A 26,793-nucleotide genomic window follows, 5' to 3' on the forward strand; every position below is an offset into this window, starting at 1 on the left:
TCAATAATGTGGAAGTTAAAAGAGAAAAAAATGATCATCTTTCAGTAGGCCTGGGTGAAAAGCAGGATATTTTCAAGAACAAAGAGAGATAAACTTGAAATAAGGGAAACTTAAGAAATTACATGGGATCCTGTGTACAGTTCTGGACGCCACATTACCAAAAGGATTTGGATGGTTTGGAGAGAGTGCAGAGGAGCTTCACCAGGATGTTGCCTGGTTATGGAGGGCGCTAGGTCTGACGAGAGTTGCATAGATTAGAATCATTTTCATTAGAAAGACGAAGGTTGAGGGGGGGACCTGATTGAAGTCTACAAAATCATGAGAGGAATAGACAGAGTGGCTAACAAGAAGCTTTTTCCCAGAGTAGGATTCTCAATTAGTAGAGGTCACAAGTACAAGGTGAGAGGTGAAAAATTTAAGGGAAAAATGCATGTGAAGTTCTCTGTGCAGAGGGTGCTGGGTGCCTGCAACGCATTGCCAGCAGAGGTGGTAGAGGCAGGCAGGATAGAGCAGGGAGCAGAGGGATACAGATCCTTAGAAAATAGGTGACAGGTTTAGATAGAGGATGGTGATAGGTGCGGGCTTGGAGGGCTGTAATTTTCTTTGTTCTGCTGTTCTTCTAAACTTTGAGATATTTGTTGGCTTCATGGCTCTACACTTCTAGCTCTAAGTCAAGAAGTCCAAAGTTCAAACTACATTCAAAAGGCTTCACATCACTTAAATTTAAACATTAGTGGAGTATCAAGGGTCTGACAGACAATAACATAAGATATTGGAACAGGACTAGTCGTGACCAGACATCTGAGTTTGACTGGGATTGTCAGGGTTTTTCTCCAAGTGTCCTGTATCCTGATAGTTTTTGACAAATGGTTGAAACGACTGGGCTTCAACTCTACTAAGCTTCGTCTCTTTAACCAAGGCCCTTCCATTTTCCCCAACCCGCAAGCTCATTTTCACATTCTGCAGCATAATTGGAAGGTTGAACAAGAGTCTTTTAAAGGGTGAACTTGTTTTAAATTGCAAAGCTGGACATCAGGCAATTAGTGGAACTGTAGCAAATGTGTTTAAGTGGCAGGCCAGGCATAGGGAGCTTTGATCCGTCAATGATTTCAAAGCTGGAGCTGCTTGGATTCATTGATGAACACACACACACACACACAAAAATCCATTCACTTTGGTAAAGGGCATATTTATTTAAAATTTACCTAGTCTATGAGGGAAATGCATTTAATAGAAATTTTAGACATTCAGTGAAAATCCAACTAAGTTGATAAATAATATCTATTTTACTGAACTTTAAGCCAAAGCAATGTTCTAGTAATGCTTATTGACTATATGCTTCAGGATCAGGTGCAGACCGTTCGGCCCCTCAGGCCTGCTTCACCATTCAATGCATGGTCCAACATTGGTGTGATCTTTTTATTTTTTTTTCAAATTTGCGACTTCAACAATGAATAATATGTGAAAATGAATTATACAAGATTTTTCAGAAGGCAAAATATTATGATGGTGCAAAGATCCGTTTTTTTTTGGCATGATAAATTGGTGTCAATGACCCCATCAAATAAAAAATAAACAGTCAGCATAAATATTCTCTTTTTCAGTTATGCATGGAATTCCTTTCTAGCAACCAGTAAATACAAACCAGATTCCCAGTGAAAATTATTCAGCCTAAAATCATATAAGGCGGTCTACTATACATGGTTAACTAGTTGCTTAGCTGATATTTGAAAAATACATGGAAACATAAATAAGAATGTCTATGTTTCTTAATTATATTATTTTTATCCATCCAATGTTCCAGTTGTTGAAATAGGAAGTCAGTAAACAATTTCCCACAGTCAATTATAGATAGTATATGAAGGGATAGCTATCTACTTGCATTTCAACAGAAAATGTTGTTCATTAATGGATAGAGAACTGTGCTTAATTATTTTTGTTTTGACTGAATAGATATTCCCTACGGGTCAGTTTTGAGGCTGTGGTTCTCTTCGATAGGCAGAAATGACCTGAAGTTAAATTTGGAGACACAAAATTAAAACTTACAGCTGGCACATGATAAGCAGAGTAATTAATTGTGAAGAGGAGTGTAATTAGTTTCATGAGGACGTAGTTGGTATATAACTGTCAAACAAAGGTAAAGAAAGACCAAATAATGAGCGGAAATTGTGATAACATCCATGTTTTTTCTCTATAGCCAGTAGGTTGTGACAGCCAGCTGGCCAGTCAACATTGAAACATAAAATGTGCAGAATGTTCCAGAGCTGAAACATTTGTTCCTGCCTTGAAACAAGGACATTCTTGGAGAGTTTTTATAGGCCATTCAGATAAGTTCAGGGGTCAGTGAAGAGTAATAACGGGTCAGTCGGTTTTAGTCAATGGGAGAGACTCTGAGAATGTCACTTCCTTTTGATGAAGTGTTGCGGTTAAGTGGCTCCATGCAGTTGGGACAAAGGATAGCCAGTTATAGAGTCATGGAGTTATACAGTACAGAAACAGACCCTTCAGTCCAACTTGTCCATGCTAAACTGAACTGGTCCCATTTGCCTGGTCAGACCAGATAGAAAACTAGAATCGCGCTATTTAATGGATTCTGGGGAGTGGTCTTATGAAGACCTGTGAGACGCAGTCTTGAGAGAAGCAATCAAATAGCTGGAAGGTGAGCGGTAGTTGGTCATGGCTGAGGACATGAGGACCATGCCTGTGTTTAGATGCTGGAATGAGCCTGCCCAAAATAATGCATACAGCCTCAGAATAGGGATTTGGGAGTCTTTATCCATGCATCAAACACCTAGCATCCAGGTTCAGTGGGTAATAGGGAAAGCAAATAGAATGTTGGCTTTATTTCAATGCAAATAGATTATAAAAGTAGAGAGGTTTTGCTAAAATTATACAAGATATTAGGCAAACCATAACTGGAATACTCTGAACAGTTTTGGCCTCTTATCTACAGAAAGATAGGCTGGTATTGGAGGCGGTCTGGAGAAGGTTCACTAGGCTAATGCCAGATATGAAGGGATGGTACTCATTGAAATTAAGAAGAATGGGAGGTGACCTTACTGAAATATATAAGATTCTTAGGGACTTGACTGGGTGGTTGCTGAAAAGTTGTTTCCCCCTGTGGCCAGAAAGCATAATCTCAGAATAAGGGGTGCTCATTTAAGACTGAGATTAGGAGGAATTTCCTCTCTCAGGGAGTAGTGGATTTATGGAATTCTTCTGTACAAAGGGCTGTCGAGGCTGAATTGTTTAGTACATTCACAGCTGAGATAGATTTTTAAACAGTCAGGGAATCAGGGGTTATAGGGAAAAGGCAGGAAGGTGGAGTTGAGGATTATTAGCATTTTTCTTGATCTCACTGAATGGCGGAGCAGACTTGATGGGTTAAATTGACTACTTCTGCTCTGATGTCCTATGGTCTTTTGGGAGCTTTGGTTTGATAAATGTCCAGATCCTCATGGACTTCATCCTAGGACCTTCAATGAAATGCCCTGTGAGGCAGATGACAAATTGCTTTTAATATTCCTAAATTAACTACACTCTGGTATGATTCCTTTCAATTGGAAAATAGCAAATGCAACTTCTCTATCCAAAAAGCAGGGAACTATAGGCCGGATAGCTGGTAATGGCAAGATATTACAAGCTATTATATAAGATGTTGCAGCAGGACACTTAGAAATGTTTAGGTAGATCAAGCAATCAGCATGGTTAAGTGAAAGTGGATCACATTTAACTAATTTATTGCAGTTCTGTCAGAAGCTAACGAGTGTCATGGATCATCCGGTGGATGGATTGTTCTTAAATTGCCAGAAGAGCTTTGATAATGTGCTAAATCAGTTTACTATAGAAAGTATAAATTCATGGTGAAGGCTTTAACATATTATCAGTGATAGAAGATCGGCTGGCTCGCAAGAAACAAAGATTAGGTATATATGGGTCATTTCCTTGTAAATAAAGTGGTGTGCCACAGGGATCAATACAGAAGCCTCAACTTTTTAGAATTTACATAAATGTCTTTGATGAAGTAACCAAAGAAATGATTGCTAAATTTGCTAATGATACAAAAAAGGGAAGGGAATTAAGTTTTGACTAGAATATAAGGGGGCTAAAAACCACTATAGATCAGTAAGTAAGTGGACAAACATCTTGCAAGTGAAATATAATATGCAAAAATGTGAAACAGTTCATTTTGGCAGGAGTGGTAAGAAAAGCTAGTTATCTAAATGATGAAAATTGCAAAGCTTTAAGATACAGAGGAATTTTGGTGTCCTCATGCATGAATTACAATGGGTTTGTAAGCAGATACGGCAGCTCGTTAAGAAATCACATAGAATGCTATTGTTTATTGTGAAAGAAAATGAATTCAAACTCTAGTAAGGGTATGCTTTAGTCATATAGTGCATCAGTGAGATCACATCTGGAGTAGTGTGCGTAGTATTAGTCTCCTTATTAAAGGGATGTTTGTAAATATGTTGGAAACAGTTCAGAGGAAGTTTACTAGACTAATACTTAGAAGTAGGCTGTCTTTTGAGGAGAGATTGGGCAGGCTGGGCTTATATCCACGAGAATTTGGAAGGGAAAGATGTAACTTAACTGATATATATAAGATCCTGATGAGATGGATGTTTCCTATTATGAGAGGATCTAGAAGTAAGCTTCCTTGTTAAAATTAAGGGGTTACCCATTTAAGGCAGGAATTAGCAGCATTTCTTTACCCCATGAAAAACTATGAGTCCTTTGGAACTCTCTTCCTCAAAAAGATGGTGGAAGAAAAGTCTTTGAATGTTTTTAAGGCAGGGACATAGATAGATTCTTGATGTTGACAGGGGTGAGACAGTGGTTCAATAGTTAGTATTGCTGCCTTACAGCACCAGGGATCCAGGTTCAATTCCATCCTTCAGGTGACTGTCTGTGAGGAATTTGTATATTCTCCTCATGTTTGCATGTGTTTCCTCTGGGTGCTCTAGTTTCCTTCCCACAGTCTAAAGACATGCAGGTTAGGTGGATTGCGATGCTAATTTATCCATAGCATCTAGGGATGTACAAGTTAGGTGGATTAGCCATGGGTAATGCAGTATTACAAAGGTGGGTCTGGGTAGGATGTTCTTCAGAGAATCAATGTGGACTTAATGGGCTGAAGGGCCTGCTTCCCCACTGTAAGGATTCTGTGATAAGCAAGAGGGTGAAATGTTATCGGGGAAGGTAGAAAAATGGAGTAATCAGATCAGCCATGATCTTACTGAACACCAGAGCAGGTTTAAAGGGCTATTGGCCTAATCCTGTCCCTGATTCATATGTTTGCATAAGATTCTGAAAGATACAATTTAAATGCAATATTTTAATTGGTGCTAGCTTAGGACCTTTGAGCTAAATGAGACACATAACTTGGCTGCAGTCCCGGGTTCTTTACTTGCACATTTTATCATATCATTACATGAGTTGGTGGCTCAGAAAGGTTTATTTCTCATGTTTATCAAAGACCAATGCAGAAATATTAATTTAAAGGTCTGTTAGATAATTCAAACAGTTATCTGACATTTTAAAGTTTGAATAATACCTTTGGAAAGTCTATTATTGGACACAGAGAAGGGGCTTTAGCAGACAACTGAGAAAAAGTGCCAGTCTGACATGTAGAAAGAAAATAGATTCCACTTTCCAAAAGTAAGTCTTTAGCACAAACTAGGTTTGGACAGGATACCTCAAGTTATTCAAGATGGCAGAATCAACAAACTGAAATATTGGGCTGAATCGTAAAGGATAGTGTAAGGTGAACTATGATGAGATTTGTGGCAGAAACAGACAAGAAGTCCAGTAAGGCCGACCTCAACATTGGGAGTATCTTGCTACATCTTGTATGCTTTTGCCAAGCAGCGAGGAGTTTCTCAGTCAGCAGTAGCAAGTTGCCAATTAAGGAGGATTATTGATTGTTAAATACTTTGTTAATACCATAACTCAGCTCATTAGTATTCTGCTTTCTATTTTACCAAATGCACCAAACAAGCTAGATGTTGAGAAATTTTGACATGGAAATCAGAGCAGGTATCTGGTAGATTCAGCTTGCCATTTGCTCTGAAGGACCTCCATACTGCTAAGGACCAAAAGCGTGCTAAGGGAACATACCACTGGCAGCATCTACGGGCATCCATTGTCCAAAGGGAGTGGCACCACTCACAACCATCATGACATCACTCCAATACACTTGCAGGATGCTCACGAAGCACAGACTTGTGTTGCAGGCCACACCAGCAACTGGCATTGAATGGCTGCAGAAGGGACACTTGACAAGCAGGCACAGGCAGCCAGTCACACATTAGAGCAGGCTGCATGTCAAGGCTGCCCGCTTTCTGTCTTTGTGTTCACTCACTTAGTGCTAACCTGCATGTTTGCAACATTCCTGCCTTGCCATGCCACAACATGTCATGCTACAACATACCACATCAAAAACTGGTGAGGCTAGTCCTCTGTCTGGATGGGAGGGAGGGTGCTGAAAATGTGTTGCTGGGAAAGCGCAGCAGGTCAGGCAGCATCCAAAGAGCAGGAGAGTCGACGTTTCGGGCATGAGCCCTTCTTCAGGAAGGGACAGAGGGTGGGTGTTCACAGTCAATCAGGAAGACCCAGTATTACCAGTTACTGATATAGACCGCACACAATCTATGGGCTTGGCTGCAGTCACCTGTTTGGTCTACTCAAGTTCACGGGACCTTGGAGTAGGCAATGGGCGGTCTTGTAGTGCCATTAAAAGTACTGGAATTGCATATTGTCACCTGGGAACTGCAAACACACAAGTCAGCTCTGATTCAGTCATGTCTCGGGGTTGCTCTTCAAAGTCAATCAGAGTACTGGGATGAATACTCCCTCGGGGGAGTGTGCAAGGTGGGGCCTGCATGTGGAGGTGGTGCGTGCTGTGCTGTTGCAAAAAGTCAAGCTTTGCTCAACATAAGACCACAATATGTAGGAGAATAACAAATGTCAGGATTGGGAAAATGGCTCCAAAGGTCGATGTGCTGCACATGCTTAGGATGCCCAAGTTTCGACAACCAAAGCAAATCATCTTAACCCAACTCAAGGAAGGCACTCAAATGAGAGGAGGACTAAGGAGGCATTTCAAAGACTTCCCTCAAGAAATGCAACATCTACGTCGCTATGTGGGAGAGCCTTGTTCAGAAGAACGCAACATGGAGGAAACACCTGAATGAAGAGACACACTTCTTTGAGAAAACCTGATGGCAGGAGCAAGTATGGAAAAGGAACCACGGATAGGAATTACAATGATCTTAAGGTCAAGGACCACTACCAGCTCCTGGAAAAACCTGTTAAATGTGTGGTCTGACATGCTGCTCTAGGGTCAGGCCCATCCATCACACATGTCCCACAAAACCTATGACCACTAACATGGAATTTCTTAGGTGGACAATCACACATGCTAGTGAATGTTTGCCAATGATGTTGAGACCTTATTAATATTAGTTCCAGGAATTTATTAATGTCTACCCTACAAAAGATAGGAGTAGTTTACAGATATCATCTATTGTAGGGTATTCCAGAGGAGGAAGACATGAGGCAATACCTGTACTCAAAAGTTTCCAGCAGTGTTATGTGTAGGATTCAAGGTGAAGAACAGGTGCAAGAAATTATTTGAATAACCAATTCATCAAAGGTATGGGTCAATCAAAACACAAAGTTCTTATTAATTAGCATTCCCATGAATTGATCAATAAGAGAGGTGCAACTATTTGAACATTGAAGCCATTAAGAATGTTTGTCCTTACAAACATACAGTTATATCAATTATGTAGTCAAAAATGAAATCAATTAAAAGATTTAAATGTGCTCGACAAAATGTTCTACAGAGTTATCAAGGTTAGGAAATAAATTGTAGATGAATTTAATGAGTTGAAAGAAATATATATATTAACTTCAGAAAACTAAGATCAGGTGTTATAAGAGAACCAAAATATTATTACAGACCTGCCAATGAAGTCATCCTTTTTCAAAGAGTCCTTGTCCCACACAGTGATGTCTATGGTGCCACCTTTTTCTTCAGCAAGAAGAAAGTCAAATTGCTCCCTCCACTTGGGATTCAGCGTTTTTAAAATAGCCTGAAAGAATCAACACAAATCACACTCTGGGATACAATTCAAAATGAGCATCAGTGACTTAATTGTACACTTTCAACAAGAAATGATACTTAACATATTAGCCAAGAATTTGCTATTCTGGCCTGAACTGGTGGCCTGTGCACAAGTTGCACTCAAAATTGCACTACTTTTAGGGATTGGATAACAGCACATTGGATAACACTCATAACAGCACACAAACCAACAGCCACTCTCAGACAACAACTCACCAGGACAAAGAACCCGATACCCAGCATGAGCAAAACCAAAGTAGTGTACAAAATCCCATGCAAGGACTGCACAAAACACTACATAGGACAAACAGGAAGACAGCTAACAACCCGCATCCATGAACACCAACTAGCCACGAAACGACACGACCAGCTATCCCTAGTAGCCATACACTCAGATGACAAACAACACAAATTCGATTGGGACAACACCACTATTATAGGGCAGGCCAAACAGAGAACAGCCAGGGAATTCTTAGAGGCATGGCACTCATCCACAAATTCTATCAACAGACACATTGACCTAGACCCTATATACCGGCCACTGCAGCGGACAGCAACTGACAACCGGAAGCGGCAGATTCAAACCAGTATAAATGCCGGAGGAATCAGCACAGAAGCGCTTCACAGGAGGTTCCCAAGCACTGAAGATGTCACCTAGAAAGGGAATGAAACGTTTGCAACAAAAACTCCCAGCTCGGCAAACAGAACCACGACAACGAGCACCCGAGCTACAAATCTTCTCACAAACTTTGGATTGTTTTGTTGCACTGAAGTTTCCGCTCGCAATCATTTGTACTTTGCAGAACATAGTCTCTGCTGTGAACCAGCATCATTGACAGCATTTTAGAACATAATTACAGGGATATAAAATATATCCTGATAATATTCTTTGATATAGTTAAGAGGCATAACCTGGTCAGTCTTTTTAATAAAATGTAAATCAATCTTTTTACAATTAAGCATTTTTAATCAGTCTGTCAAGAACTGTGCATAACCTAATCTTAAAAAATGAACTGCATATAATATCAATTGTTAGTTGCACTGATATACAGCAGTCAATCTGTTAGTAAACTATAAAAAGAATATTCAAAGGTTTTTGAAGCATACTTATCAATTTCTTTTCAATCTAAGAGGATATTTGAAGATTACCAAATACAACCAATTAGTGGAAACTCACAATGTCATTAATTTGATCACAGAATCCCTACAGTGTGGAAACAGGCCAATCGGCCCAACAAGTCCACGTCGATCTTCCAAAGAGCAACCCACCCCTCTACATTTACCCCTGACTAATGCAACCTACGCATCCTAGAACACCGTGGGCAATTTCAGCATAGCCAATTTACCTAACCTGCACATAGAATCATAGAGATGCACAGCATGGAAACAGACCCTTCGGTCTAACCTGTCCATGCCAACCAATTATCCCAACCCAATCTAGTCCCACTGCCAGCACCTGGCCCATATCCCTCCAAACCCTTCCTATTCATATACCCATCCAAATGCCTCTTAAATGTTGCAATTGTACCAGCCTCCACCACATCCTCTGGCAGCTCATTCCATACACGTACCACCCTCTGCGTGAAAAAGTTCCCCTTAGGTCTCTTTTATATCTTTCCCCTCTCACCCTAACACTATGCCCTCTAGTTCTGGACTCCCCAAGCCCAGGGAAAAGACTTTGTCTATTTATCCAATCCACGCCCCTCATAATTTTGTAAACCTCTATAAAGTCAACCCTCAGCCTCCGACGATTCAGGGAAAACAGTCCCAGCCTATTCATCCTCTCCCTATCCTGGCAACATCCTTGTAAATCTTTTCTGAACCCTTTCAAGTTTCACAACATCTTTCCGATAGGAAGGAGACCAGAATTGCATGCACTATTTCCAACAGTGGCCTAACCAATGTCCTGTACAGCTGCAACATGACCTCCCAATGCTTGTACTCAATACTCTGACCAATAATGGAAATCTTTGGATTGTGAGAGGAAACCAAAACACCAGAGGAAACCACATGGAGAATGTGCAAACTCCATACAAATAGTCACCTGAGGCTGGAATCAAACCCAGATCCTTGGCACTGTGAGGCACTAGTGCTAACCACTGAGCCACTGTGCCACCTAGAATGTAGCTTGCTACCTGAATCTGACTGGCTCTTAGTACAATGATTTTATGTTAATGCAAAAGAATGCACTAACTCAATATATGCTGGATATAATTAAACTTAAAATTCCTCATATATATGTGCTATTTTAGCCAACTTTGTTTGCAACAATCACGGCCAATGATGGTGAACAAATACATATAGTTTTTAAATGTATTCACGGGTTGTGGGCATCTCTGGCTGGCCACTAATTATTGTCCATCCCTAGTTACCCTTGAGAGGGTGGTGATGAGCTGCTTTCTAGAACCACAGAAGTTCATATTCTGGAGGGTGACTCACAAATGTCATTGGGAAGGGATTCCAGGATTTAGACCCAGTGACAATGAAAGAACTGCAAAATATTTCCAAGTCAGGATGGTGAGTTGTTTGGAGGGGAACGTGCAGGTGGTGGTACTGCCATATACTTGCTGCCCTTGTCTTTCTAAATCATGTACTTGAAAGGTATCTGAGGATCTTTGCTGAATTTCTGCAGTATATCCTGCAGAAAGTACACGCTGCTGTTACTGAGCATTGGTGGTAGAAGGAGTGGACGTTTGTTGATGTGATGCCAATCAGATGGGCTGCTTTGTCCTGGATTGTGTCAGGTTTCTAGATGGCTGTTGGAGCTGGACCCATCCAGGAAAGTCATATTCGTGACTTGCGACTTATTGATGTTAGACAACTTTGGAGAGTCAGGAAGTGAGTTATTCTTCATTGTATTCCTCACCTCTTAGCACTTTGGTAGCCACTGTGCTTATCTGGTGAGTCCAATTGAGGTACTGTTCAATGACAATCCCAGACATGTTGATAGTGGGGAATACGGTGATGGTAACACCACTGAATGTCAAGGGATGGTAGTTAGATTGTCTTTTACTAATGATGGTCATTGCCTGGCTTTTGCTTGGCATGAATGTTACTTGTCACTTGTCATGTCCAAGCCTGGATATTGTCCAGATCTTGCCGCATTGTAACATGGACTGCTTCAGCATCTGAGGAGTCACAAACAGTGCTGGACAGATGCAATAATTGGCAAACGTCCATACTTTTGACCTTATGATGGAAGAAGTTCATTGATGAAGCAGCTAAAGATGGTTGGGAAGAGGTTACTACCCTGAGGAATTTGAGCATTTTATTGGCATAAAAATGAAAGCTGCATTCACCTAACAAAACACCTGTATTATCTGCATTTATATAGATTTTTCTGATAGCCACAGAAGGTCCTGAAGTGATTAACGGTGAGCAACTTTTATTGCGTAGTCACATTTCAGGAAATATCAATTCACAGACAGCAAGTAACAAACAACAATGTGTTAAATTACCAGAATACTGGCTTATTTTTCAAATTTACTTTGGGTCATAAACTAGTGGCAGGTAGCGCCAATTTACACTACTAAGAGATACCTCCTTTTGTTTTCAAATATTACCATGCATTTACTTGAGAGAACAGATGATATATTGGCTTAATGTTGCATCCGGAAGACAGCACTTCCAAAAAAACAGAAATTTCAGAAGTACAGCATTGAATCTATCACTCTACATTAAGTGTTGAATTCTCTGGGGTAGGGCTTGAATCCAAATCATTCTGCTTGTGTGGTGAGCATTTGATTAATGAGCAAAAGCCATTAATAATGTATTGCTTTCACATTAACTATCAATAATACTGGAAATAATAGGAGGTCGCTTATGTTTCATTGCTTGAACTTAAAATCTGTGAAACTCTTCTCTGACTGAACAAGTACATGGCTTGACAGCCTGTGGCTATTTGTCATGTCCTCAAATGGCTCCTTTTCTGATAGACATTAGGAAATATTTATAATTGGTGGAGCCAGATGTTTGCAGTTGAAATAATTTTACTAATTGGGAATATGTTTAAGAAGATGAACCAGGAAGCTTGTGTTGAGGTCCCACCTGTCCTAGAGGTGTGGAATAACTTTCCTGAATCTGATTGATTAGAAAAATAGGTTAAATAAAACAAAATCTCTGAACAGGTTGATTAAGAAGATACAATATTTTGCAGAGTTGCACAGTTCAGAATTCATCTTTATTAAATATTTTTTCTGGCAGGTTAGGGATAAAGAGAAAGGTGTCTGTCATATTTTTGGGAAAGGTAAACATTCACTACCATTCAAAACATAATTTTTATGTTGGCTTCATATTTGCTAATTGTTCCAGACACAGATATATCCATTAGATATTTTGATTAGATGAGCTACAGTGTGGAAACAGGCCCTTCAGCCCAACAAGTCCACAACAACCCTCTGAAGAGCAACCCGCCCAGAAACATTCGTGTACATTTGCCCCTGCACCTAACACTACGGGCAATTTAGCATGGCCAATTCACCTCATCTGCATATCTTTGGACTATGGGAGGAAACTGGAGTACCCGGAGGAAACCCATGCAGACATGGGGAAAATGTGCAAACTCTACAGACAGTTGCCTGAGGTGAGAATTGAACCCAGGTCCCTGGCGCTGTGAGGCAGCAGTGCTAACCACTGAGCCACCGTACCACCTCTTAGTTTTGAGTTAGTATATTTTACAGTATCTATTTATTATACCATGCCCTATTCATCTATCCCTTCTGTGTTTGCTGATCTACACTGCCATCCAATCAAACAATGTCTTGCTTTTCAATTTCTCATCTTTATGTTCAAATCTTTCACTCCTGTCTAATTCCTTAATGTATGTGGAGGTGGTACTGACCCCAGGACTGTAATCCAGAATCCTGATTTAAAGTTGTGGAAGCAAGGGTTTATGAACAGGAGGGGTTTGGAGGGATATGGGCCGGGTGCTGGCAGGCGGGACTAGATTGGGTTGGGATATCTGGTCGGCATGGATAAGTTGGATCGAAGGGTCTGTTTCCATGCTGTACATCTCTATGACTATGACTATGTCAGACAGTGGAATTAAAACTCTGGTATTTTAAAAAAACAGCTTAATGGTAACTATAAAACCACTTTTGATAATTGTAGATATCAATCTGGTTTACTAATGCCTTTTCGGAAAATAAATCTGCTGTTAGTGCCTGGTCTTACTTACATATGACTACAGATCCAAAGCAATGTGGTTGACTCTTAACTGTTCCCCAGGCAATTAGGGATGGGCATTAAATATTGGCCCAGCCAGCAATGCCCTCATTTCATGAAGGCAAGGAAAATCTCCTCCAGCCCTGCAATTGTCAAAGGTATCTGTGCTTCTTCAACTCCAGCCTTTAGAGCATCTCAGTTTTTAATTGTGACTGTGACTTCATTGATGGGATCCTCCTTGCAGCTCGATTTCTTTCTGAAACCTACTTTTGTGATCAAGCTAAAAAAATTAGGTTGTGCAGTTTGGCAAGAGGAATTAATCTTTAAGCATGAGAGCTAATCATTAATGGTTAATTGCATATGATGATGAGCAATTGAAAAAGATGGAGAATAATATGGAAAGCAGGTCTAGCAGCCTGTTTTGAGTGGAAGGTAACTGCAGTGACCTTAGCTGGAGCCTTGGAAACAGAATATTGTGCAGGTATCACAGAGATACCTGGAATTATTTCTTGCCTTGATGCAACTGAATAGCTGGAAAAGTACTGAAAGTAACATGACGTGGTGATACAGCACATAACATTAAATTCATAATAGCATTAAAATCAAAGACTTTGTCCCACTCGTTGGCTTGTCACCATTGGCTATGGTTCATGAGATCAGGACATAGAATCTGAGATACAGCTCCAGGTGCCACCATTGTCAGTCCCTGACAAGCCGAAAAGCTGTGAGACTCATTTGTTTACATATATATAAAGTTATTTAAACTAATAGATTCACTCATTAATTTGTATATAGAATAAGCAGATTAAGCCATTTCATTTGTTATGTATTGAAATACACGTGTCTTCTTGTATCAATTTTGATCAAACCTTTAAGAACCCATTAGATACTTTCAGGCGAATAATACATCAATGCTAAGTTAGAGAGATTTTTAATTGACAAGGGAGCCTATGGCTATGAAGGGCAGACCAGAAAGTGGAGTTAAAGCCACAATTAGATCAGCCATGGTCTTATTCAATGACCGAGTGGGCTTGATGGATCAAATGTATACTCTTGATCCTATTTGTTAAGATCAGAAACGTTTGGTAACTGGTAACTTAGCCTTATGTCTATTTATCTGCTTTTGTCATATTTTGTCTTATAATGATCCATGAAATATCTTTGAAATTGTTATGATGTGAAAAGTTCTATATAAATATCAGTTGTGGTGCAGGAGTACCACAAAAATTGAAGAACACATTTTCTTACATATACGACTGAAATATACAGTTAATTCACAAGACAGAGCGGAGAAGATAATATTCATAAAGCTTTTTATATTACAATTATGCATTTTAGGTAAGTGCTTCTTTTAAAATATTTTATATAATTGTTCAATTACCTTACTCTTGTACTTCTGACAGCCCATTTTGAATTTTACATATGGATCACTCAACCCATTTGGATCCATAGGTTTTAAGTCTCGGCCCTCAACTAAAGTGACACTGACAACCCCTCTCCAGAGCTCGTCCCTTTTGTGTGCTTCCAGAAGACGGATGTTCTGTACCTGAGGGAACATGCAGCATAGAGAAGTCATGAAACCAAATGCATATAGGCACTGAATACTGACATTACATTATTGTTTGCCAATGCTTTGGTGGATAGTAGTAAGTGCACATATAAAATATACAAGCATCAGGGTTCACTATATCTTCTGTATTGTCACTTATAACTTATTTGACCTTTAAAACTGATCAGTTCATATAATGCCCCATCAATGTAATGCAGTAAATAGATCAACAAACAGGATTCTTAAAATCAATGCTATACTCTCATTTCTGGACAGCAATGTTCTGAAATTCAATTATCTCTGTTAAAAAGAAATTAGTCTTGCATCAAAATTCTTTTCAATTTAAATTTATTTTGAGTATATGGCATATAATTTCTTACTATAATAAAAGTTAGCAAGTCACAGAAACATGAAGCATATCTTAATTCTCAACAGACTCTGTTAAGTGTGATTCTTGCTATGCTGCCTGTGAGAACAATGAACATTTTGGTTGTTGTGGTTTGAAGAGAATAAATGGAACAAATAAGTAGGATGAACAACTGCTTAATTGTTTAGGCAAATAAGCAATTTGTCAAAATTCATTTTAACTGCAGAGGAAAAAAATGTGATTTAGGACAATAGCTTTTAGTACTTATAGAATGGAATATGTTCCAATGACTTTTATAAATCTTTCCACAAGGCTAAAAGGATGGGTTACAAAGGGTGACAATCATTGAGGTCCAGCAGCGTGTTTTGCTAATAAAGATCTTGAGCACATTCGCAAACTATTATCGTAATTTAGTAAATCTGATGACCTTATTAACACTGATGTACTTTATATGTGCAAATGGAACTTAGTATTCTTACAAAAGAAAATGGGGAAGAAATTCCCTTTCTATCAGCAGTATGGAAACTATGCAATTCCTTCGGAGATGACAACATTGCAGAATTGAATTTTCTCCACTGATCATAATAAAGAATGCCAAATACATTACACAGGTGGCCGTAGTCAAGGAGTGGCTGTGCAGCAGCACAACATAAATAAATTGTCTTCCTATAATGTTATAATTATAGTCTATTCCATAAGAGGAAGGTGATCCTAAATGTATACACAAACAGTGTAAATTTGACTGACACTAATTCTAATACAAAGCCACGGAGATAAAGGACAAGTGATCCTTGTGAGAATATAATAGTAATAGACAGGAGTGGACATTGGCATTGTTGTCTGCTGCAGAGAGCATGAGTCCAGAAGGCTGTGTTGCCCGCCAGGTGCCAGGGTTTGAGATATTTGCTCAGAGCGGAAAAGGAATTTGTCATGGGAGAAGGAAGATCTAGTGTTGTCATGCATATAGGTACCATCTAACACAATTAAGACAAAGAAAGATGTTCTCCATGGTCAGTATTAGAATCTAGACACAGAATTAAGAAGCAGACCTCATTCACGACACTAGAATCTATTCGACAATGTTGAAAATTTGATCATCAGCAAGTGAGGAAGTAGGTGTCAACAGGGTTATAAACCAGCACTTGCAAGGGAGTAACATGCTCACTGATGCTTAGTTTGGGTACTGCCAGAACCACTCAGCTCTTCACCTCCTTACAATCTTAGAGCTAAACTCCAAAGGTGAGGTCAGTGTGCCTTCTTTGACATCAAGGCAGCACTTAACCAAGTATGGTTTTAAGGAGCCCGAAGAAATCATAAGTGAATGGAAATCAGGGAGCAAGCTCCCCAGGGGTTGGAATCATACAAAGAATGATGGCTGTAGTTATTGGGGGTTAGTCATCACAACTCCAGGACATAATTGCAGGAATTCCTCAGGGTAGTGTCTTGGGCCCATCTTCAGATGCGTCTTCATTTACTTTCCCTCCATCGTAAAGAATTATGAGGTAAGGAATTCTATGCCTAACAATTAACCTGCCATCTCCCCAATTCATCTCCAACATCTACAAGGTAAAAGTCAGCAGTGTGATATTCTCCACTGTGTGCAGTTTCACCAAAATTCGAGAAGCTCAACATCATCCATGACAAAGCAGCCCATTTGACCAATGCCCCATCCACTACCTTCAACATTATTTTTTTTCACCACAGCAGTGAGGCCCAGCATTCATTACCATCTGCAAGATGCGTTGCAGCAACTCACCAAGGCTCCTCTGACAACACTTTCTAAACTGACAATCTCTTCCACCCATAATGTCAAGAGCAACTGATGCATGAACACTTTCAAGTTCCCCTGCAATTCAATGCCATTTTGAATTAGGAACATAAGAAGAGGAGTAGGCGATTCAGCCACTCAAGCCTAGCCTGCTATTCAATTTGATTGTGGCTGATTGAACACTTCAATGCCTTTCATCCACGGCCTCCCACAAGCCCGGATCATAGGTATCAGAAATCTATCAAACCCTGCATTAAACACACTCAAAGACTGAGATCCCACAGCCCTCTGTCATGGAGAATTCCAAACATTCACTGGTCTCTAAATAAAATAGTTTCTCTGCATCAGGCCAAAGTGGCACCCCTTGATACCTATTGTTTTTAGATTCCCCAGCCAGGTGAAATGTCTACCCTGTCTGTTCCCTTTATGTCGGTTTCAATTAGATTATCTCTCGTTCTTTGATACTCCAGAAAATACAGAGCCAGTTTCTCAAGCTCTGTTCATAGGAAAGTCCTGTCATCCTTGGAACAAGTCTGGTGGAACATTCTATGGCAGTCTGTGGAACTTTCTGTGGAACTCCTTCTATGGCAGTAATCTCATTTATTGGATATGGAGACTAATACTGCACACAGTACTCTAGATGTGGTTTAGTTAAGCTCCTATACAATGGAAGCAAGACTCCACCACTCCTGTACTAAAATCCACTTGAGACAAGGTTAACGTGCCACTAGCCTTTCTAAAAGCTTGCTGTGCCTGAATGTAAAGTACCTACCTAACAGAAAATCAACAGATAAGACTAAAAGTTACAAAAATAATAAAGGTGCAAACTTAAGTTTCTGTATCTGAATGCGCATTGCATTCAATACAAAACAGAAGATGTAATAGTGCAAATTAAGATAAAGTGATCCAATAACCATATCAAAGACCTGGCTACTGGATGATGTAGACTGGGACCAGAATATTGTCAGGTATGTGACATTAAGAAAAGACAGAAAGCTAGGAAAAAGTGGGAGTGTAGTTCCATTGGTGAAAGAAAACAATTCAAAATAATTCTCTAGTTCAGGAAACCAAGAAATAGAAACAATTTGAATAGAGATGATGAAAATAAAAGCAAGAAGTCACTTGTGGGAGTGGTGTACAGACCACCTAACAATAACCACACAGTAGGATGTAGTATCAAAAATAATGGGAGCTTGTCAGAAACAAGCAGTGGTTATCATGGGAGATTTTAATCTGCAGATTAATTTAAAAATCAGATGGGCAAAGGACCCTGCATGAGAAATTCATAAACTTTACCAGGATAGTTTCTTTGAACAGCATGTTCTGACACCAACCATTGAGCAAACTATGTTTGGTGTTATGGCCTCATAGTGAAGCCAACCGTAGATTAAAAATTACACAACATCAGGTTATAGTCCAACAGGTTTATTTGGAAACACTAGCTTTTGGAGCGCTGCTTCTTCATCACAGGATAGGTAACACTGATCATAATATGACTGAATTTTAATCCAGCTTGAGACAGAGAAGAGTCTAAATTTAAATAAGGACAATTTTTGAGGACCTGAAAGCAGAGTTAGAAAAATTAACTGCCAAAATCAATTAAAGACCAGCTCAATAGAGACGCAGAGGTGGACATTTAAACGGATATTTCAAAATGCAGAATAGATACATTTGAATAAGAAAGAAACATTTTAGAGGAAAGATCCATATATAGCTTAAACATGAAAGATAGTATTAAACTTATAAGATAAAAGTAAATAAGTTTGCAATAAGGGTGGTTGGTCAGAAGTTCAAAAACAACATAAAAAAAACTAAGAATGATGAAGATATTAATAAGGAAGGAAAACTTAGAATACAAGAGAAAAATAACTAAAGAAGTAAAGGCAGCTTAGTAAGAATTTCAACAACTATTTAAAATAACAGTTTATTTTAGGATTGTTAGGATCCTATAGAAAATGGATCTAGGGAATACATTATGAAAATAAAGAGGTGGCAGATGAATGAATCGCTACTTTGTTTTGAGTTATCACTGTGGTGGATATAAGTAACATCCCGGAAATAGCTGTCAATCGAGATTTGGACAGGAGGGAGGAACTCAAGAAAATTACATTCACTGGAGAAGAGGTTCTTAGCAAATTGCTGGAATTGCAGGTTGACAAGTCCCTGGGTCCTATTAGTTTTCATTCACATTCATAAAAGAAATGGATAGTGAGATATTTGATGCATTGGTTTAAAAAAAATTAGCATTCACTTGATTTGGTTAAAGTTCTATTAGGTTACAAAGTAGCCAATGAAACTTCATTAAAAGATGGATGGAGATAGGAAGCAGGAAAACATATTCTAGTTAAATTAACATCTGTCATAGAAAAATATTAGAAACTATTATTAAAGACATCATAACAGAGCACTTAGATAAATTCAAGATTATCTGGTAGAGGAAACATAGTTTGTGAAAAGAAAATAACCTATAACTAATTTATTGATAATCTCTGAAGGAGTGACATGCCATGCACATAAAGGGGAACTTTGAATACATTGCACTTCGATTTTCAAAAAAAAACATTTGATAGGATGTCATATCAAAGGTTATTGGTTTTCTCAGAAAATTAAAGATTATGATGGAGGGATGACAAATTAACTGGCTAACAAGAAATAGATTGTAGGCATAAATCAGTCATTTTCTAGGTACAGAGAAAGTGAGGACTGCAGATGCTGGGGATAAGAGTCAAAAACTGTGGTGCTGGAAAAGCACAGCTGTTCAGGCAATATCCAGGGAGCAGGTGCAAAAGTCAACTCTCCTGCCCCTCTGATGCTGCCTGACCAGCTGTGCTTTTCCAGCACCACAGTTTTTTGACTCATTTGACTTGAGATTCAACAATCACTGTGCCACAGGAATCAATGCAAAGGCTTCAACATTTTCCAATTTATATAAATGATTTGGCTGAAAGGACTGAAGGTAGCATTGCTAAATTATCTGACAATATAAAGACAGGGAGGAAATAATTTGTGAATGCGACAAAAGAAGGCAACAAAAGAATATAGAATGATTAGGTCAGTGGGCAAAGATCTGCCAAATGGAACAAATTGTGAGAAAATGTGAACTTGTCCATTTTGGTGGAAATTTTTTGTTTCAAAACAGCATGTTATCTAATGGTGAGGGAATTGGAGAGCTCTAAAAGGCTCTGGGATGTCTGGGTGGTCTGACGCATGGATCACAAAATGTTAATGCATTGGTATAACATTAGAAAAGCAGATAGAAGAGGAATTAAACATAAAAGGAGGGAGGTTATACTCAGTTATACAAGTCATTAGTGAATCCATATCTGTAGTATTGTGCACAGTATTAGTGTCCTGAATTAAACAGGGTGTAAAAGCATTGGAGAAAGTTCTTAGAAACTTTACTAGATTACTAGGAGAAAGTGAAGACTGCAGATGCTGGAGATCAGAGTAGAAAGTGTAGTGCTGGGAAAGCACAGCAGGTCAGACGGCATCTAAGGAGCATCCTGATGAAGGGCTTATGCCTGAAACATCGATTCTTGTGCTCCTTGGATGCTGCCTGACTTGCTGTGCTTGTCCAGCACTTCATTCTCTTACTAGATTACTACCAGAATGAGTGGGTTATTTTCTGGAGTAATGGCAGGATAGGCTAGGTGTGTATCTATTGGAATTTGGTAGAGTATGTGGTGATTTGATTGAAACGTACAAGATCCCCTGAGGGGTTTTGACAGATTTGATGTGGAAATATTCAACCTGCCATCCTGGACCTTGCTAATCTAGATAAAGCTCTTTTTAAACATGCATTCTACTACATGAGAGATTCCATAATCTTAACCAGCTTTATTCAAATGTACCTCTATTCATCTTACAGTTTAGTTGATTTTTCACTTTTACATACTTTTACAGAGTTACTGGGTTATGATAGAAATAGGTAAAAAGTATGGTAATCAGGGTCTGGTCTTGGAAATTGTGAAAACGTTTAGATCACTTCTCTCCTTCTTATGATCACTTGTACCAAGACTTCTATCATGATGGAGAACATAAGAAACTTCACTCTAGCCTGCTGTGCTATTACTTAGGTTTCCTGTTGTTTCCAGTGGGTTTCCTGTTTAGTTGAATGAGCTACTGCAGCCAGAATGCACCAGAAATGCAGGCCAGCATTAATGCTGCTAACCTTGCATGAACTCTGCTGGGCTATATGTCACTACCATAGAAATGAGTGGTCAACATGAAGTGATGCTGTTTGTATCACATACATGATGGTTTGGCCTAATTGTGTATCACAATCCCTGAGCTTGTTATCAGGCTCTGTTGAACCTTTGGCCCAAAATCTTTATTCTTGAAAGAAATGTCAATATTCAAATAGGCATGTTTAAATATAATGTACAAAATCCAATACTCAGAATTGAACATAATTCAACTTAGAGAGTAGACATTTAACTCTGATCAATGTTACTACTACTGAATGCAATCTTCATGGATCTATATTTATGATTTGACTTAACAAATGAACTTGTAAAGCATACTTGTAAAGTATGGGTCATTTCAACATGGTTGTTAGTTGAAGGATTTAATAGATGGGGTACTCCAAGTTTGAGTTATGGTGGATCAAAGGGTGTCAGTTAGGGGAGGGTCAACAGAAGATATACACCAGCTATACTTTTATTTACTTGTTACAGTCTATCGTGGATGAATAGCCAAAGAAATATCATATCCTGGTATGGGGAAATAGTGGCCATTGGTTTAGGTGGGATGCATGAACTGGTATGGACATTAGAGGTCATGGCAGCTGTTTGTGGGAATAGTCTGCTGTGCAAGGCTTTTGAAGTTACATTTTAAAACATTCCCTTATACAGACTATGATTCACTGCACCTCTGAGGAGCTGGGACCCTTGACTCTTTCAAAAACAGACGTGACTTCATGAAAATTCAAGAGGACTATGAAATATAATCCCTACAATGGAGCCAGTTAGGTCAAGAGTACATGATGAGGACTTATGCACTGAACCAGCCTGAACCCTGGAACAGCACTCCTGAAAATTGGAAAGCAAAAATGGGGTCAAGATTCATACCAGCTTAGTGAAAATTCCTGAGTGAAGTTAGCAGACAGTAATAATGTTATGGACACTTTGTGTAAAGATGATTTTCATTCATGATCTTAAAAGCAATGGATAGTGAGATGGTTGATACATTGGTTGAAAATAAAACAGCATTCACTTGATTTGGGAAAGGTTCCATTAGGTTTCATACAACATTTTACGCATTGTGTACAGATGCCTATTGTCAGAAATGAAATTTGGTGGTAGAAATGGTAGTAAATTTTCTGACCATATCTTACCAATTTTGTCTAATAACCCTGAGAATAACTTGTCATCAATAAGTTATGGATAAACCAGAATTTGTGGTGTTCTTGGCACTGGCACTATCTTCAAAAAGCTACTGTACACCTGACAAGGACTGTTAATCCAGAGCTGTCCTGCAAGTTCCTGACATTTGCAGTGGTCAAAGGAGAGAAGGCAAAGTTAGCACCTCACTTTGTAGACAAGCTGCTGGAGGTTCTGCTGGATGATTTGGGTAGATGTGGGCACATCCTCTTCCCCCAGGATGTGGAGAAGAGGTCGCAATATCTGACCATTCTACCCTTGTCTGTGATTCCACCTCAGCTCAGTTACATCATCTGGAAAAATACTGAGCAATGTAGAAAGAAGGTGCTTCTCCAATTTTGAATCATTCTAGTAAATAAATTTAGCAAAGCTGACACCCTACATTTTATTGAGAATCAGTTGTTGATGTTAATTTACTCTTCCTAGTGAAAATAGGTTAGCGTCTATTCTTTCTGTCCTAAACTGGTCAATTGAAATTTTTAATTGCAAGAGGCAAGGGAACCAGCCTAAGAGCATGGGATCCTCTTTAAATATGTAAGTCAGGGTATATTTAAGTCACTGGAAACTAATTTACCATTTTAATTTGATATTTGAGCAGACAAACAATGATGGCTTCAATGATATGAATAAAGAAGGTTGACTAATGTTTGTTTTTGACTGGAAGATTTGTTAGAAACCCCAGTGGGTCATTGTCTGAAGTCTTGCTGTCTTTTTAAAATCATCTGTTCATCAATGTTATTACATACCTCTGGAGCAGATGGTACTTGAACCTGATTATCCTAGTCCACGGGTAGAGACATTACCACAGCACCACTGAAGTCATGCTTTATTGATTATATATTAATGAAATACATCTTGGTGTCAGGGGCCTAATATGGCGATCTATGAAAATGAAGGAGTGGAACTTTGGAAGAAAATAGACAAATTGGTGGATAAATGACAGATGAAATTTTATGCAGAAAAGTGTTATTTGATTCATTGTTGTAGAAGAATGTAGAAAGGCAAGTTAAAACAAAAGGGAACAGTTCTAAGTGCGGCAGAAACAACCAAACATTGGTGTTACGTGTATAAAGCATAGAAAGTGGCAGGACAGGTTGAGAAAGCACTTGATAAAGTATAGAACATCCTACACTTTCTTAATAGGAGCACAAAGTACAAAGGCAAGGTAGGCTAAACACAGACTTTGTCTAGAGTGGTATATTTTTTCTCGTTCTGGTCTTGGTAGTTTAGTTATTTTTCTTACTTAGAAATGCAAAATAATTAGTGGGGGTGCAAAAAGGAATCATGAAGTCCCAGCAATGAGGAACTTCAGATACATAAAAAGATTGGAAAAAAATTGGTGGACGCTTCACCATGCCATCGGCACCATCAGTCATGAGCAGAGTGAGCATTCAGTACCAAAATTTGGTCATTGTGTGCTTGCACCAGTCACACTCAAGGGATCTGTCTGACCATATGTGCAGAATAGCCAGTAGTCAGTCTTGTAGGGGCATCACAAGCAGTGAAGAGAATTGCTTTTCGTCAGTCAGGGTGCTGCAAAGACACCTGTCCGGATCTGGTCCATCATGTCTAGGTCAGGGTTGTTCAAAATTGGTCAGAGGTCGGGGTGTCTGAAGGTTCACACATTGAAGAGAGTGTGAGGGAGAGGGAGGACCTTTAGGGAGAAGGGGAAAGTGATCATTCCCAAAACAAATGGGCTGTCAAAGCTGGGGTGGGGTGTCGGAGGAAACACAGGCATTTCTAGAGAGGGGGTCAAGTATAATGACTGACAGGGGCACAGTGGAAGCTCAGGAGAGTAAGGGGATAGGTGGAACATCATCAGAGCACTTGGTAGGTTACTAGAATAGTCGTTATTGGCAGTGACTGCTATGGTGGGGCGCACATGGGCTGGCATGGGACATCAGGGCAACACAGAGCACCAAGGTGGGCATCATTAAGGTCTAATGTTGGAGGTCAAGAGATAGGAAGGACAGTCCAAAGCACTGCTCAAGTTGGTAGGACTCCAGATGGAGTGCATAGTCTATAACAGCTGACAGTGTAGCGTGAGGTAATAGGAATCAAGGAGACTCTGGAGAGGTATATGGCAACCAACTGAAGGCTGGCGCTGAGAGTGTGCACCACAAGCTGCGTTCCCCTCCATCACTTGCCCTTCTCTCGATGCTGACTAAAACTGGAAGTGACAGCGAGTTCATCCAGGATGGATGGAGTTAACGTCAGTCTGATGGATGAAGGAACAATCTCCAAGTTTGCTGGATGCTAGGATATTGAAGGGGTAAATACATGAAGTTTGGATTTTCAAACCCTAGCCACATTTAATTTCCAATCCTTTCTCCATCCATATGCAATGGATGAGAGTGCCAGCCAATTGACTTGCACTAGCCACTGGTGCTTGCAAATGTCACATTGGCATTTCAATGATGCAGATATAACTGGAAATGTCCTAAAAAGAGGCAAGTGTTGGTCAAAAGTGTCTCATCATTTGTGAAACTTTCATGGATGTTATGGGAGGAGGAGAATGTCACTTCATTATAATGTCATGTGAGTATGATGCTAGCCTCCAATGAATTCAATGAAAAATTGAAGGAATGCTGGGGTCCAGGATGGGAAGCAGGCCACAACATATTCGACCCTCTCTTTTCAACAGAATGCGTTGGTTACTCACCGCATTCAGCACCTTCATCAAGTTGGCGCACATTCTGCAGTTAGGGACCTGGGTAAGCAGGCAATACTTTCATTCACTGGTGGGACATGGGTGTCACTCCAGCATTAACTAACTATCTCTAATTGTTCTTGAGAATGGGACTACTGAAGATGTGGTTCCACTGCTTGAACCAGTTTTGGGGGGGGGGGGGGGGGGGTGACCACTCCAGTATAGTCCAGATAGTGTGCTGCACCATCTCAGCATGCTGTGCACTGCACAGTTGGAGCAGGCAATGAGGCAATATGATAGGTGCTGAGGAGCCAGTGGAATGAGTAGACTTCCAAGAAGGTGGAGAAGGATGTGGACACTGAATGGAGGTATATCTCCCTGCAAATCAAACAGTGGTATTGGGTGCTAGAGGCCAGAAATGACTTAATTGACATCTGGTTCCAACAGATGAGAGCTGCTTGCAGCACACCATTATGGATCATTGGTCATCATAACAGCAATTGGCTTACATCGAGAGCACAAACTGTGAAATTGTTTTGTGCACGTTCATTTTTGCTGGCTACTAATACAAGATTGTGCTTGGAATTATTCGATCGCTTGCTAGCATGTGATGTTCCCCTCCTGGACAATAACAAGCTGCAGGTTTCCAGTGGTCACTGGGGACAGTGTACTGGTGACTAGAGAAGGTGTTTAGATGTGATGTAGTTAAGCACACATAAACTGTGCAGGCTGGTAGTAAACCAGCAACAAGGGGGAGAGAATGGGGTTGTATACGCGAGGGAGTGTCAGCCATACCAGCTGTGGGGTGTCACAAACAATGTAGCTTCCTGGCCGCTGTGCCTTAATGTTGCAAGTGAGGGGCACCTTCCTGGTGCACATAGCCTTTTAAAATGGACATGGGCATCAGGGATGCCAGATTTTCTGTGATTATCCAGTGAGTGACAAGTTCTTTTAGCATGTGGTAAGATGGGGCTAGAATTGAATGACAGGAGCCCTTCTGGAGTGATGTAGATAGTAAATGAGTGAGAGTGGTAGGATATGGCAAAAGACCAGGCATCAAAAAACCTTTAAAGCACGTGGTGCAAATGACACTTACCCAAAAAAAGGTTCATTCCATTCGGACTGTTTTGCTTGAACAAGTTTTCAAAATGCTGCATGCTCTGTACAGAGTAGATAAGGAGAACTTGTTTCCAAGAATAGGGAACCAGTGAGCACAAGTCTAAGGTAATTGGCAGATGAAGCAATTTGCCAATTTAGAAAAAAACCTCTTCATTCAGTGAGGGGTTAGGATTTGGAATGGACTACCTGAGAGTGAGGCAGAGGCAAGTTCAACTGAAGTATTGGAGAAGGGACTGGATTACTTCCTGGAAAGGAAGAATTCAAAGGGCCATTGGATGAAGGCAAACTCTACAATCCATACTGACTGAAATCAAAGGCAAACATATAGCATGTCATGACCAGAGAACTCTTCTATGCTGATGATACCATGCTAGTTGCTTACACAGAAATTCAGCTCAAAGTCTTATCTCTCTCATACCTATAACTTACTCTCCCTGATTAAGATTTGGAGGTGCTGTTGTTGGACTGAGGTGGACAAAGTTAAAAAATCACACAACACCAGGTTAGAGTCCAACAGGTTTATTTGGAAGCACTAGCTTTGAAGTGCTGCTTCTTCATCAGGTGGTTGTGAAGCAGGACCATAAAACACAGAATGTATAGCTAAAGATTACAGTGTCATGCAGCTGAAATTACATATTGAACAAACGTAGATGAACTCTTTCCTC

At 39.8% G+C, this 26,793-nt stretch overlaps 1 protein-coding gene across 9 annotated transcripts in view; it reads right to left on the minus strand.

Moving 5' to 3' along the window:
- Positions 1 to 26,793, minus strand: part of LOC132823183 (multiple C2 and transmembrane domain-containing protein 1-like) — a 646,464-nt gene that overhangs the window by 303,194 nt on the left and 316,477 nt on the right. For all 9 annotated transcript variants that reach the window (XR_009645516.1, XM_060836773.1, XM_060836799.1 and 6 more), the window contains 2 exons: positions 14,676 to 14,840; positions 7,969 to 8,099 (listed from right to left, as the gene is read on the minus strand). Coding sequence is in view for 8 of the 9 variants with exons in the window: in XM_060836773.1 (XP_060692756.1) it covers positions 7,969 to 8,099; positions 14,676 to 14,840 (296 nt within the window). In the remaining variant the exon portion in view is untranslated. The remainder of the gene's footprint in view (positions 1 to 7,968; positions 8,100 to 14,675; positions 14,841 to 26,793) is intronic.

Source organism: Hemiscyllium ocellatum, chromosome 2, assembly GCF_020745735.1.
Source record: "Hemiscyllium ocellatum isolate sHemOce1 chromosome 2, sHemOce1.pat.X.cur, whole genome shotgun sequence".
In the NCBI taxonomy this organism is placed as follows: Eukaryota; Metazoa; Chordata; class Chondrichthyes; order Orectolobiformes; family Hemiscylliidae; genus Hemiscyllium; species Hemiscyllium ocellatum.